This window comes from Tamandua tetradactyla, chromosome 1 (assembly GCF_023851605.1).
Source record: "Tamandua tetradactyla isolate mTamTet1 chromosome 1, mTamTet1.pri, whole genome shotgun sequence".
Lineage (NCBI taxonomy): Eukaryota > Metazoa > Chordata > Mammalia > Pilosa > Myrmecophagidae > Tamandua > Tamandua tetradactyla.
In genome coordinates this window covers 91,681,534-91,695,959 of record NC_135327.1, presented here as the reverse complement: position 1 = coordinate 91,695,959, position 14,426 = coordinate 91,681,534, and the positions used below count along the sequence as shown (strand labels likewise).

At 53.4% G+C, this 14,426-nt stretch overlaps 1 protein-coding gene across 7 annotated transcripts in view; it reads left to right on the top strand.

Moving 5' to 3' along the window:
• Positions 1-1,218: 1,218 nt before the first annotated feature.
• The window catches only part of ADCYAP1R1 (ADCYAP receptor type I), a 60,124-nt gene continuing 46,916 nt past the window's right edge, over positions 1,219-14,426 (top strand). For 6 of the 7 annotated variants that reach the window (XM_077120478.1, XM_077120461.1, XM_077120452.1 and 3 more), the window contains exons 1-3: positions 1,219-1,470; positions 12,064-12,201; positions 13,691-13,796. In XM_077120478.1, the coding sequence (XP_076976593.1) occupies positions 12,151-12,201; positions 13,691-13,796 (157 nt within the window). In that variant the 5' untranslated portion in view covers positions 1,219-1,470; positions 12,064-12,150. Of the gene's footprint in view, positions 1,471-2,487; positions 2,610-12,063; positions 12,202-13,690; positions 13,797-14,426 lie in introns of those variants that run through there. The other variant, XM_077120442.1, reaches the window with a different exon arrangement.

Here is a 14,426-nt window from a genome sequence, read left to right as displayed (position 1 = left end):
CCTTGGGAAGGCTGGCCAAGAACTTAATAGAATGGGGAAGGACACAACCTGCTTGCAGAACTGAGGGGAAGGGGTATGGAGTGAGCTCTTGGGATGCTGATTCCTGGGGCAGTGACCAAAATCTGATACCAAAGATAGGTGGGGCAGATGCGGGAAGTGGAGGGGCCAGTACTAAATCTGGGAGTGGGCAACTGCACCCCCAGCAACTGCCTATCTGACCTTCTCATGGTTAGATAGCCTCTTAAGCCTCAATGGACCCATCTGTATTATGAGGAAATGGAGTAGGACCCTAATAACAAGAGTAATAGTAATTCACAAAAGTAATTTATTCAGCATCAGCGCTGGCTACCTCTGACTGTGGGATGCATGCACCATTCTTGTTTACCGCTCCTGTCAAGAAATTCTGGAGGATGAGGTGAGGAAGCTGAGTCTCAGGGTTCAGGTCACTGGGCGGCTGTAGCCCAGACAATCTGACTCCAGGGCTGTATTATTTTAAGTTGTGTCCCTCCTGTAAGCATCCCTCACCTCCTTTTCTGGGTATAAGGATGTTCTATCAGAGATCACATTTGGGAACATCCAGGTAGTCACCCCAAAACTAGAGTTGATCCTCTCAGGCCTGGACCAGTGAGAAAGGCTTCCTGGAGGAGGAGGGAAAATGGGTTCTGACAGACAAGGAATCATGAGGACACAGAAGGGAAAAGGAAGCCAGTTTCCTTGCTCTGGGTATTTTGGGGACAGCGGAAAAGAGGGCGTTGAGCGCTGGAGAAGGCCGGACGCAGAGCCCCGGAAGTCAGGCGACAAAACGGGGGTCAGTGTGTCGTCGCCTCCGCATCCTTGCCCCCGGGGTCTCCGCACCGCAGCTCTTGCTTGCGTCTCCGGCGAGGCCCAGACGAGCGCTGCGGGCGGGGTGCGGGCCTCCAGCCCGGGGCTCTCCATCCCTGTCCCCTCCGCCTAACCCCGCCCCCGGGCGCTCATTGGCCCGCACCCCCGTCCCCATTCTGAGAGCCCGCGGTAGGAGGCGGTGGTGGGTCTTCTCCTTTCAGCCCCCGGCCTGGTTTCGCGGCGGAGGGGGCCCTTTTTCCGGGTAGGACAGACCCCCGCTGGGCCGCCGCGCGGCGCGGGGTGGGAGACGGTAGACTGGGGCGCCGTGCGCGGGCCTCGGGCGGTGACTGACGGCGGCGGCTGCTGCGAGCGATTGCGGTCTCCGCGTGCGCACACGCACACGCCGCCGCGCACCGACACACGGACACCGGTCGTAAACCGACACACAGACGCGAGGAGTCGGTCTCGGCGTGCGCGCTCCTGGGCGCACAGACTTCCCCTTCTCCTGCAGCGCGGGGCGCGGACTCGCCGGCTGCGCGCACACCCGCGGAATCTGCACTGGACGCTGGACGAGCGGGGAGCGGCGAACCCGGGCTCCAAGCCGACCCTCAGCTCCGCAGCCCCCTGCCGAGGCCGCGCTGTGACCAGGTAAAGGCAAATCCCCGCCGTCCCTTCCCCTCCACGGGCCCCCTTCGCCCTCTCCTGGTGCCAGAATCTTCGTCCCTCGGGGACCTCTGATCCTCTCCTCCCGCTTGACTGTCTCCGCAAGTCTCGTACTCGAGCGACAGAGAACCCGAGAGGGCCAGCGCGGGTAAACGTCTCGGATCCGAATTAAAGCCCACTCCAGTCGCTGCTCCCTTCCTGCGCTTCAGTATGATTCCCGCCCTCCGCCCTCCCCCCTTTCGCCACATGTCTTGAGAGGGTGGCGCGTTTTCCTGGGCGACCGATCCTTGCAGCCCTCAGGGATGGGATCGGCCTAGCTATCTCACTCCTCTCCTGGGGTCAAGAAGAGAGAACTAGGGACAGGGAAGCCGCTGTGGTCGCAGGGACCAGAAGGGACCTGTCTCCTTCCCCAGGACGCACGATGCGCTTAGACGGATTGGGAAGGCTACGCTGGAGGGTCCTGGAGGCTGGATACCGCAGTCCTCAACGGGGTTCGGAGGGTGGGCAGGAGATGTGATGGGTAGGGGGTGAGGTAGTGGCAATCGTAGGATGCCACCGTATGGTATTACATTCGGAAATTGTTCAAAAAAATTGCATCTCTGGGTTTCCTGAGGCTCGGAGGTGCTAGGGTCGGGGATGCCTGGGCTTTGGCGGTCCTAAGAGGAAACGCCCTACGTGGGCCTGCGGGGGAAACGCGCCAGCCTTCCTGAGCTGAAGTGGGCCCGCCTGAGACCCCTGCCGGTCACATTAAAGGCACAGGCTCTTGCGACAGCTGCGGGGGGCTGGGGCCATATCCTTGGCGGACCTTGGCGGGTTGGGGGGGCCAGAAGGGGCCAGGGCACCACTGGATGGAGCTAAACCCTCAGGAGAGAGCCTAGTAGGAAGATGATTGTGTTTCATGTGGAGCTGTGGAGGGATATCCCCGCCCTCCTGCCCCTCTGAAGAGACACACGTGTTCCTGGGGCAGGCTGGATGACCCCTGATATTTCTCCCGACCATTCCTGTGGTTTTAGTGCCTGCACGCAGCTGCCTTTTTTTGCTTCCCTCTCAGCCTTACAGTGTTCCACAAAGCCATCCCCCAAAAAACAGCACACAGGCGTTTGGCTTTTCCTCGGAGCAGTCCTGTGAGTGAGTGTGTGTGGTGGGGGGCGGGCAGTTGGCTTGGCGGATGAGAGGGCACTACATACAGTCTGTGGAGGGCCGCTTGTCTTGGGACTGCGGTTTGGGCAGAGGCAGGCAAACTTCCTGAAGGTCAGATTAGAGGCCTTTGGGTGGCTGTGGGCTTCTGGAAAGGACCAGGCACTATGTTTCTGCCTTTGAGAGAGGCAAAGTGGGGGTGGGGATGGAGTAACAGGCAGAACCCAGAATTTCTCAGGAGGCCTCAGTCTGAGTTTGGTGTTGGGTGCAAGTGGAACTGGTCGATCCCAGGCACAAGCTGATTCTGGGGCTCCTCTCCCCGTTGACCTTGGGGAGGGCAGGGAGAGGCGTGCCTCTGGCCGCAATCTGAAATCTGAACATACAGACTGGAGACAGGACATACTGGGGTTGGCTCTGAGCCAGATCGCTCAACCAAGCTATCAACAAGTGGTGGGGGTGGGGTCGGGGGGAGGACGGGAAGATGGAAGGAGGCTTGGTCCTTTTCCCTCTTCCCCCATCGATGATTTGGTGTCTGGGGCAACAGCACATGTAAGTCTGCTGGCCCATCTGTACAATGAAGGGAGTTGTCTGTGGGGAGCCTCTGGAAGAATCACTCTAAGGACTGATCCAGGCTAAAGGGATGCCATAAGTCCTGTTTTGCATTAGGGTCAGGACTGCAGGGGGGTGATCGGACAAACACTGGGGAACCATCTTTTTTTTTTTGCAAATATCCCCTCTGCATCAGGCTCCTATGTTGGGACACTCCCTCAATTTGTGTTGGATAAATAAACGCACAAAAGAAGTGTTAACAGATCACTATGTGTCTAAGAGATTGGGAAAGACATGAGTTAAAGCTGTAAAATGCCTTTCCTCCTGGGGCCATGTCTTCTGGCTTGAGTGAGTGTTCCCAGTGATTGGCCTCCTAAGGATAAAGATTTCATGGGCTGAAGGTTGGCATGGAGAAAGAGCAGAACACTTTGTCCTGTGCATCTGTCTGCTGGAGTTCAGAACCAATGGGCCAAGAGCAGAAGCACGCACTCAACTCAGTGCAGGGAAGGCCCTGCTTACCTGAGAGCCACTGCCATGCAACTGATACCTAGGGTGAGAGTGAACTCCCTGCCCTGGGGAGATGCGTCAGCAGAGGCCCATATCCTAGTCGGGCACTGCCTCAGAGCTTTTGCATTGATCGGGTTAGGGGTCTAAGGAACTCTCAGCCACCTCTGAGTTGAGGAGTCACGCATTCCAGGGTCAGGATGGGTTGTACCTGGTGGTCCAGCTTCCTGGCAGCAGGGAGGCTGGAAAATGCTCAGCTGCGATGTGTTTGTACTGAGCTGTGGGTGCCGTCAGAGCTACATGGTGACAGCCGCCTCCACTGTGACACAGAGAGGGAATGACACACAGGCGGGGAGGCAGATAGGCTTCCCACGACACCTGCCAGAGAGCCGGAATGGAGATGTACAACACCAGAAAGACAAACAGACAATGAGATTCACCCCCCTCTCACACGTTGGGACACACCTGGGGATTCAGGCATTTGCCCAAGAAAGGCTGCAGGCAGCTTCCTTAGTGCGCGTTGAAGAGGGGGAGTGTGTGTGTGTGTTGCTTGAGGCTAGAATAGGGGTGACAGACTTTTTCTGTAAAGGGTCTGACAGTAAATATTTTAGGCTTTGCTGGACATATGCTTGGCTGCATCTAGTCAACTCTGCTGTTGTAACGTGAAGGCAGCTGTAGATGATGAGTAAACAAATAGGCATGGCTATGTTCCAATAAAACTATTTATGGACACTGAAATTTCAATTTCATGCCATTTTTAAGTGTCATGAAATAAGATTCTTCTTTTGATTTTTTTCCAAACTGTTTAAAAGCATAAAAACCCTTCTTGATTATCCCGTTGTGCAGAAATAGATGATCATCTGTCCTGTAGGAAGGGTTTGCCAACCCCTGGAGTACTGAGTTAGCAAAGGGAAATGTTTAAGGAGGTTGACGAATGGAGCAGCTTAGAGCAGACCATCAGAGTTATCTGTGGTGCCTTGCATGCTTTATCCATTCTACCTGGACTCAGAGTGCCCATCTGTTTAGTGGGTCAGTCCAGGGAGAGGTGCCCAGCCTGGCCTCAGCTCTCTGCCCCAGGACTCTAGAACTGGCCTTCATGGCATCTGTTAGAATAATCCTCCAACATAAGGACACCTAGAAAAAACATTCAGAGTGAAAATGAAGCTGTCACTGTAGCTTCCCAAACAGTTTCTGAGTCCGTCTCCCATTCAGCCTCTGTGTCCAGGTCTGTATCCACCTCCATGGGGTAGGAGACCACAGGGAAAACCTGGGTGGGTCCTAGACAACACTTGAAACTCACAATAGGCGTGACAAGACTTGAAACAGCCCAGGTGGGAATAAGAGGCTTGTATAATACCTGGGGGTGCTCAGCGGACGAGGGTGGCTAGTGTGGGTAGGTGCAACCAGGGAGAGTTTCCTAGAAGGGGGCTGAGGTCTGGTTGGCCTTGAGGGATGGCTTAGATGCTCTCAGTCCAGCTCTCCCCAGACTCCATAGATTGCCTTCCCTATCTCACCTTCCCCCCTGACAAATGGGAACCACAGGGGGTTGTTTGAGAAAACTGTGTGGCTGCTTTGCAGACACCTCTGAATTACCCAGTTTCTGATTTAAGCCATGTGTGCTGAACCAGGCCCCGCCTTTTCTTCCTTCCCCTCCCTGACATTTCTTTCCTACTACTTTCCCGGATGTGGTTTAAGGAGATTTTCCTCTCTCCCATTTTCCCAAGTTTCTGGATTCCATCCTCTTCTTTCCATTCCAGCAGCCGTTGCCCTTCCTAGGGCCTGCAGTGTAGGCTTTCTACCTACTGTTTCCTCTTCCATCTTGCTCACCTGAGGGATAATCCCTAATCAGGAAGCTTATCAATCCACTATTCAGTGCTCCCCCTGCTCTCCCCGACGAACAGCACTCTCACTTCCCTGGCTCCATGGACTGGTGCCTTCCACCCTTCTTCAACTCCTCTCACTTTCCACCCCCTGATATTTTACTGTGTCCCTTGATGCCCCCACATCACCCTCTCAAGCCATCCCCTAGCACTGATCAGAGTTTTCCTGCACTACCATGGCAAGGGATCAAGTGTGAAAAAAGAGATGCTACCCATCCAGCCTCCCTCCCCTCCTGGAATCCCAGTCCCTGCCTGGTAACTGCTCCGAAAGCATCATTTTGTAAGTTGTCAGCAAAACGTGCCTTCTCCTTGCTCTGGCTTCCAATCCCCCTCCCTCTCCTTTCCTCCTCTCTCCATTCCTCCCCACCCTCGTCCATCACTTACTTGCCCACCGTACTCTTTCACCCCCATCTTTTATCCTCTGCTTCCTCCTTCCCTCTCTGCCTGCCCCTCCTTGCCTGGCCCAGGTGAGAGAACTCCACATCCTCCAGAACAGATGCCCAGCGTGTAAGAGGGATTCCTCATAGATCACGTTCTCAGGGAGGAGCTCTGGAAAGTGTCCCAGTCTCCTGGGCCTCCATATTCAGCAGCATGGGATGACTGTGTGTGCTCCATCCCCTGCCCTGAGCCTGGCTCCCCAGGAGTCAAGTGCAGGGCTTGGGCGAGATCATGCCCTGACTCTTGCCACTTGCTGTTGGGGCTCTGATAGGGGGAGGTTTGAATACCTAAGAAGAGTAGCAGCATTAATGCATTTTTTTCTTACCATTCATAATTAATCCTGTGAGCCAGGCATCTTGCTCTGCACTTTTTCAGCTCCTACCTTTTTGAGGAGGAAAGAGGTCCTAGAGGTTCCCCCTTCCTTCCCGAAAGTAATTTCCTTTCTCTCCCCTTCATGGGTGAGCGGTGTTTTCATCTTTTGGCCTTCTCTCTCCGGTTGCCTGTCCTGGGAGGAATAGGAAGAAGGGGGAGGGGGGCATGCTGAGGTTTCATTAATAAAGACAGCACACTGAGAACAGAGGAGATGAGTGATCCATGTCCCCTGCATCCTCTGCCTGGTGTTCAGGCCCAGTAAGGGGAGGAGGGATGCTGAGCAGCCTGTGGATCCCAATGAGGGGTGGCATGGATGGCCCCAGCCCCATAAAGGACACATGAGAAACATGGACTGGGTGGCCCAAAGGAGAGGGAGGGTAAGATCTGGCCTCACATCCTTACGGGGCTTCCAGAAGAAAGCTGGCCTGGAAGGACGTAAAAGGACATTGGCGCTTCCCATGGAGGGCCTTGGGATGAGCTGCCTAAGTGGCCTGAGCCTCCCATGCCAAGAGCGAGGCTACCTTCAGCTGGGGAGGTCCTGCCTGGTTTGGGACAGTGGGGGCTGGAGAACCTCCACATCCCTTCCCACACCAAGATACGGAAAGTCAGCTAACCCAGTGAGTCACTGCTCCGGTGTGCTGACTGGTGACGCTGCCTTCCTGTGTGCGGGAAAACAGCTGCCTGGCCTAGTGGGTGACAGGAGGACATGGACTGTTATTTTCAGTTCTTGCCCTGGCGTCGGGTGCTGGGGGTATAGTGCCTGAGGAGAGCAGGCCTTCCTGAGTCTGGAAAGGGGGGTTGTTATGTTTTGGGGGTACCCCAACTCCCCTCTTCCCTCTAGTTCAAGTATCTGTGACATATCCCATTTCCTTCAGGTGACACTCCAGGGCTCTGCAATGTGTCACCTTGGGAAGTATCTTCCCTTCTCTAGCGTGTGTTTTCTCATCCATACCAAGAGGAGGTGGCCCCTAAAGTTCATTTCAGGTTTAAAGTGCTGTGTCTATAATGAAGTCTTCTTAAAAAGGGTGCTTCAGCATAAAAATCTGAAGGCAGAGAATGGCAGAGGGCCTGACCAGCCCTTGAGAGCACGAGTGGAATCACTAAATGGGGTACCAGTGGGGTCTGTGCTGACCTACCTTACTGGTTACATGGCAGAAGCAGAGTGATGACGTGCACAAAGTCTGCAGCCAGACTGCTTATGTTCATTTCCCTTCTCTCCCATGTACTTGCTGTGTGACATTGGAAAGTTGCTTAGCCTCTCTGTGCCTCAGTTGCCTCCTGAATATAATGAGCATAATGCTACTACCTGGTTCAAACTTTTGAGCAGATTAAATTAGCTAGCACATATTTATTGCTTAGAAGAGTGCCTGGCACATACTGAGTGTTTAATAAATGTTAACTGTTAGCAAGTAAGGGCCTAGCAGGCTTGCTGTTCCTATTTTGAATGCAATACAGGGCTCTGGGGGTAAAGGTGGCAACAAGAGGGTGCAAAAAGGTTGAACCCAAAGTAGTCAGATACTAATGAGTTTACACATGGATGGCCTTAGTGGGTATCATGCTATGCTATATACTCTAAAGTCAAGTTAAATAAATTTGCAATGCCTCACAGTAATATCTGCAAGATAGGTTTTATTGTTATTGCCATTTCACAGACGACGAAATTGAGGCACAGAAAAGTTAGTGGCTTGTTCAGGGTCATAAGACTAAAAACTCTGGCAAGATGGTCTCTAGTCCACTGCGCCATATGCTCAGAGTAGATTTGAATAGTCCAATGGATCTGTAGCCACAGCCATGAGGGGAGAGCGTGGGGATACCGGTGACCAAGCCACTTAAAGCCTAGTGTCCATCCTCAGGGAGCGGAGCATCCGTCCACCCAGAGCTGCAGCGGGTGGGCCCGTTGCTGTCCTGTGAGGGCCTCACTCCCAGCTTGGGGAAGCCCAGAAGAGGGAAGCAGCCAGGTCGGGGAGGAGCAGCAGCCGATAGGGCTAGAGTGGCCGGTCCAGGGAGTGCATCTCAGAGGGCGGCCCCGGGGCACAGGAGTCCTGCATGTGAGGCCCAGAGGAACACTGGATTTGGGCAGGTGGCCTAAGACTGTCAATGCTGAGCACTACCCAGTAGGAGGTGGAGTAGGGTGGCCTCGAGGTGGCGGTGATCTGGACAGGATGGTCCCTACAGTCCCCAGCTGAGGTGGGGGAGCAAAAGGCACAGGCCCAGGAGCTCCCAGGTTCTTGCTCTCAGCCCTGTTGCTGGGGAGTGTCTGTATCCAACTGGGCAGGGTGTGGGTCCCACCATATGGGGGCAGGGTGAGGATAGAGAGGACACCCATGGAGCCAAGAACCCTGAGCCCAGTTCCTGAGGTGGCTGAGAGCACCGCAACCCCTCCACCCTGTGACTCTGCCTGAGCAGGACCTGGGCACAGCTCTCTCCTGGTCCATATCCTTGCCTGGGCAGCCTAGTGGCAAAAGTGAGAATCAGGGGTGGGAGGGGGCTGCGGCCAATGCTCCAGCTTGTTTTGAATCCATCACATTTTGTTGAGGCGCTGCCAAGGCTAGAACAGAGATGAGCATCCTGCAAGCCTAGGCTTCTTGAGTGTGTGTCTGTATTGGAATCTGAACATATCTGATCGTCTCTCTGTATCTGAATGCCTTTGCAGGATGAATGTCAGAAAATGTGTATACTAGTGTAATTTTGTGTGTGTGTGTGTGTGTGTAATCTGACAACTACATCTGAATATCTAAATCGCTGTGTGATTGTATCTGCATCTACTTTTGCTCTTTGAATACGCGTGTGTCTGTGTTTTTGGGTAAGAGGGTGTGTGTGTGTGTCTGTGTGTATGTCTGTGTGTGTGTGGGGGGAGAGACCAGCCTTCAAAATATAAACTACTCTCCCTATCCCCTATTTCCTTCTAGAAACCCAGACCCATTCAAGCCTCTAGCACTGCTATGCCAGCTCCCTCAGTCTTAATAAAGGTTAAACAGAGTTGGTTTATCCTATCTCTACTTAAGAGTCACCTGGAGAGCTTTAAACAGCACTGACACCAGGTTCCCACCTGCGTGACTCCAGTTCAGTTGGACACTGGGGATTTTTTAAAAGCCCCTCAAGTGATTCTAATGCATGGCCCAGTTGGGCATGCTGGGCTAAGGGGTCAGAGCTCATTCTATGAGCAGGGTCAGGCCTGGGGAGGAGGCAATGAATTTCCAATTGGAGGGAGCCCAGTCCTGAGGAGGTCCTGCTATTGACAGGACCGCACCCCCCCCACATACACACACACACATACACAGACATCTCAGGGTGTCTCTGAGAGCAAGGAGTTCTGATTTCTGGCCTGGTCCTCTGGGAAGCTTGCTTTCTGCCCCAGAGCAGCCATCTCTCCCAAGAAATGTACAGTTGGCTTGCACACAAGTCAGGTGGCATCTTGATGGCACCTGAGGGAGCACTGTGTCCATTGTTGTCATTTCTTTCCTTGCTTGTGCACAGTCCTGTTGGCTGTGAGGCAGGACTAATGGAACTGAGATAAGGAGAGAGCATCTTCCTGTGGGCTAAGGAAACAGAACCAAAGAAGCAAAGGGTCTTGACCATGGCCACACATGGGGGCCAAGACCCAGGCGCAGCCTTTGGGTGGATGCTGTTTGCTCCCGCTCTAGAAGAAAGGGCTATTGGACGCCCCAGGGTTTGGGATATTGCTCTGACTGGAAGCTTCCCTGCCCTGAGGCCTCACCAGCCTTTGGCCTGAGGTTGTACAAGGTGTAGGAGACTCATTCCCAGATCTTGGAGGCCTTTTGCTTCATGGTGGCCTCTGAGGGCGTGGCCTCCTGCATCTGCCAGAGGTCCGTGGGGCCAGGACCTCTCCCTGCTCCCAACAGGCAGGTCAGGAGATGGTGGAGTTGCCAAGCCCTCAGACACTCACTGAAGCTGGAATCTACAGGTTATGCCAGAGGTAGCCTGTGGCCACCGAGGCTCTGGAGGACCCTGGGTGAGGCACAGAAACTGAAGCCTGAGTGCCTGGTGTAGCCTGTGCCTTGGGCTGCCCAGGAGTACTTTCCCAGCCTGCTCAGTTCTCCCTGACTGCAGGAGGGAGGCTGGGCTAACATCCACATGGCACCCTGGGCCTCTCAGGCCATCTGCTGGGATATCCAAGTCCACCTTCACCATCTCTGAGTGAGCCCTGACTAGCAGAAGAAGAGACGTATATTAAAAAAAGCCTCTGTTGAGCTTTTCTCCACCTGGTTTTCTTTCTCCATTTTGGGTACTTGCTTATCACCAGCTTGATCATAGAGGGGCTGTGTGGAGGGCAAGGAGAGAGGGAGGGAGGTGTGGTTAGGCAGAGAGCTGGGGCACAGAGGACTCAGGGGTGACAGTAACTCTGCCCACTGGTGGGGTAAGTGCAAGGACTAGTGGTTGGAATGCAAGTGAAGAGGTTTCTCCATCCCGCTGTCCCCATGTGCCTCCTGAACCAGGCCTCTGTGGGCTAGCAGTGTCCCCATATAGGCCTACTCAATCTTTTAACAACTGGTATATGCCATTGGATGGCTATTCATCAGGGCCTGCTTAGTGGATGCTTTGTGATACCAGTTTTTGTCATCATTATAATTTTATACAGTGCTACAGTGAATATCCTTCCATATGCCTCTCTTGTTGTCCAAGTGCAAATATTCCTCTAGGATAGATACCTTTGTTGTGGAATTGTTGGTTGAAGGATATATGCATTAATGATAGACTTTAGGAGCAGACTAGACTCCCCTCCCGGGAAAGTGCCTGGCCTCCCACAGCCTGTTCACTTGATGCCCTGTAACCAGTCTGGTACCCACTGGAGGTTCGACTCTTCATGGGCTCTTCTCCTTTGCCGCTCCTGCAGCTCTGAGGCCTGAGCCCACTCTTCTGTAGTTACTTTGGTTTGTTTCTCACAGCATTAAAGGTTTTATCTTGAAGAACAAGTGAGTCTAGGTAGGGTTAATGGAGTGTGCGTTAGGGTACCAGGCTAGGTAGCTGTAACATAGAGGCCGTCTAGCAGTGAGCTAAGTTAGATAGAAGCCATTGCTTTCTCACCTAGCAGTCTAGAGATAGGTCATCCACCAGGATGGTGGGGTGGCTCAGCTCCACGGGATCACTCAGTGATCTTGATTCCTTTCGAAGTATTTCTCCCCTGCCCCCTCAGGTATTGTCCCTTGTCTGCATGATCAAAGTGGGGCCCAGCATTTGGGAACGTGGAAGAATAGAAATGGAGAGCATGCAGCCCTTGGAAACAAGTGATGCATAAGTGGCACGTGCTGTTTTCACTGCCATTCCATGGGTGAGAAATCCATCATGTGCCCACACCAGAGAGTGAAGGAGGTAGGGAAGTGTCGTCTCCAGGTGGACATGCACGTGCCCAGCTAAAACTGCCACTGTGGAAGAAGGGGAGAATGAAAAGATTTGGAGAGATAGTTTGTCTCCTTCAGAGGAGAAAGCCAGTCTAGTGTGTCCCACAGGCCTGGCAGAGGTCTGAGCCTGCCTTTTATCCCGAGCACAGAGCAGGTGCTCAGCAAATGTTTGCTGCACAGAAGAATCAAAACAGCATGGACTGAAGCATGGAGGTGGGGGAGAATCTGGCTGCAGGTAGGGGAGGAGATAATAAGGAAAGGAGATGGCTGGTCTTGGCTGTCTCTGTCTCTCCCTCTCCTACTAGACTTATGGACTCATGCCTTTTGTTTTTCTCTAGCCCACAGACACTTGGGGTTGACCAGCATCGGTGGTGAGCATAAGGCGCGCAGTGCGGGCTTGAGCCTGCCTCTGGCTGAGACGCATCATGGTTGGCATGGCACAGGTCTGCCTGGCTGCTCTTCTCATGCTGCCTCTGGTAAGGGCCCAGGACCCTCCCCTCCATGATCACCTAAAGCCCCAGGCTCACCTGAGCCCCTACTTCAGTGACGTGTGTGTCTCTGAGTGCTCTCAGCTGAGCTCTGTTCGACTAGCTACTCTCTCTGGGACCCAGGGCGACTGGGGACGGCATCACTGCCAGACCATACAGCACCTTTCTGTGAATTAGGAAAAGCGCTCCATCCTCAAGACTCTGTCCTATTCGATGAAACATTGTCAGAAAATTTACAAATCTATTAAGATGGTGACAAGTGGAACTTTTAAAATTGTGCAGTGCACAACCTGCTCAACTGCATGCAGAGATCCTGATTAGGGCTACAGAAGGCCCTTTTGGATTTCCCTGTTCCCAGCCCATGAGGCCCTGCCAGGTTACAGCTCAAGAAGCCTGCCTTCTGCTTAGGTCTCTTCCTGAGTAGGATCGGGCTCGGACTCCCAGGCACTGGCCCCACCACTCAAACTGGGAGTTCAGACTAGCAGTGGTTAAGTCTGTTCTCAGACCTACTTCTGTCTTGGCTCTCCTGGGTGGCCATGGACAAGCCCCTCTCCTCCATCTGGAAGCTGCCTCCCACATCTGTGAATAGTCTGGACTGTACTTGATCCCTGAACACAGCCCTTGATGGCTCAGCTTGGCAGCACTTGCTGACTTCCCCTACAGAACCATCCCTGCCCTGGAGTTTTGAGTTAACCTGGCAGCATTGGGAGGCCGCTGTCATGAGAGCAGTGCATGGGCTTTGAAGTCATTTAGTTCTGTGTTCCAGTTCCACATCTGCCACTAGCCAACTGTATGGCCTTGAGCAGAGATTTCTTAACTCCTCTGAGCCTCAGTATTCCTGTAATAAAGTGGGGGTAAGAATAAATGAGTGAAGTGAGGAGGCCCTTCATTCACTGAACGCCACCCCTGGACTTCCTTGACTCCTGGTGGATGCACCTTCTCCTTTCTTCTAGAGGAGAGAAAGGCTGCTTTGTCTCAGCCTTTCCTCTACCCCACTCTTTGCTTGCTCCCTTAAAATGCAGTAGTCTCTGACGCCAGACTGGGTTTGAATTTTGGCTCTACTGTCTACTAGCCGTGTGACTTTGGGAAATTTTCTTAACCTCTCTTGCTTAAGTTTCCACATCTGTAAAATGGGAAGTCTACTTCATAGAACCTTAACATATTAATGTAAGACACTTAGTTGCTCACACCTAGTAAAGTACTATATATGTGATTGCTAATATTGTAATAAGAGGTAGAAACTGAGGTCCAGGGGACAGGGCAACCCCCCCAAGGTCACAAACTGAGTTGGTGATTGAGAAGAGCCCTTGTGGTATGTGTGGCATAGTGAATGTCAGAGCGTCTGCTGGCCCTTAGATCTGACACTTTCTTCCTGCTCTCCTTCTCTCCTTGCCTGGGCTTAGGTGGCAGGGCTTGTAAACAGACCTCTCTGCCTTCCTGCTCCCTCCTACCTGCCTGGCTTTTGTGTCCCCTGCAGGCCACCATGATGCACTCTGACTGCATCTTCAAGAAGGAACAAGCCATGTGCCTGGAGAAGATCCAGAGGGCGAATGACCTGATGGGCTTGAACGACTCCTCCCCTGGTGAGAGGGGCAGTAGGGAGGGCACAGCAGCCCCCACACATCCCACACCTGTCTTTAGAACTGGTTCCCAGCCTTCAGCCCAGCGTGTTTAGAGTGATTGAGGCTACAGGCCCCTGGGTCCTTCAGAAAGCCTTTGAAACAACGGGGTCCTGGATCCACTCTGGGTAGTGACACTAGAGTTGTTCCCTTTGGGGCTGCCGTGCCCTGGAAGCCTCACTCTGGCTGGGGCTCATCTGGGTGGCTGAATGGGGACTCCTTTTCTCCCCCCGGGGCTGGGATAAAGCTGGTGCGTGGGCTCAGCAGCAGCTGTCAGAGAGCTTGTTAGCAACAGCCTGGGCCCTGTGGCAGCAGGGACACAGCTGTTGGCAATCGCTGAGATGGAGAGCACCTGGTCAACCCAGGGCAGGAAATGGGGTAATTTCCTATCTCCTTTTCTCACTCTTTCAGCAGCTAGGGAACAGAGTAGCACTGGAATCCCTGCTGGCATTTGGGGAAGGATCTTGCTTCCTTGGGCTGGTCAGAGACATGTTACAGGACATTTATCATCCTTAGCCCTTCCTCCATTAAATGCCAGTAACATGCCCTGGTCCCTATGGCAACTAAAAAGTGCCTCCCAACATTTCCAAATGT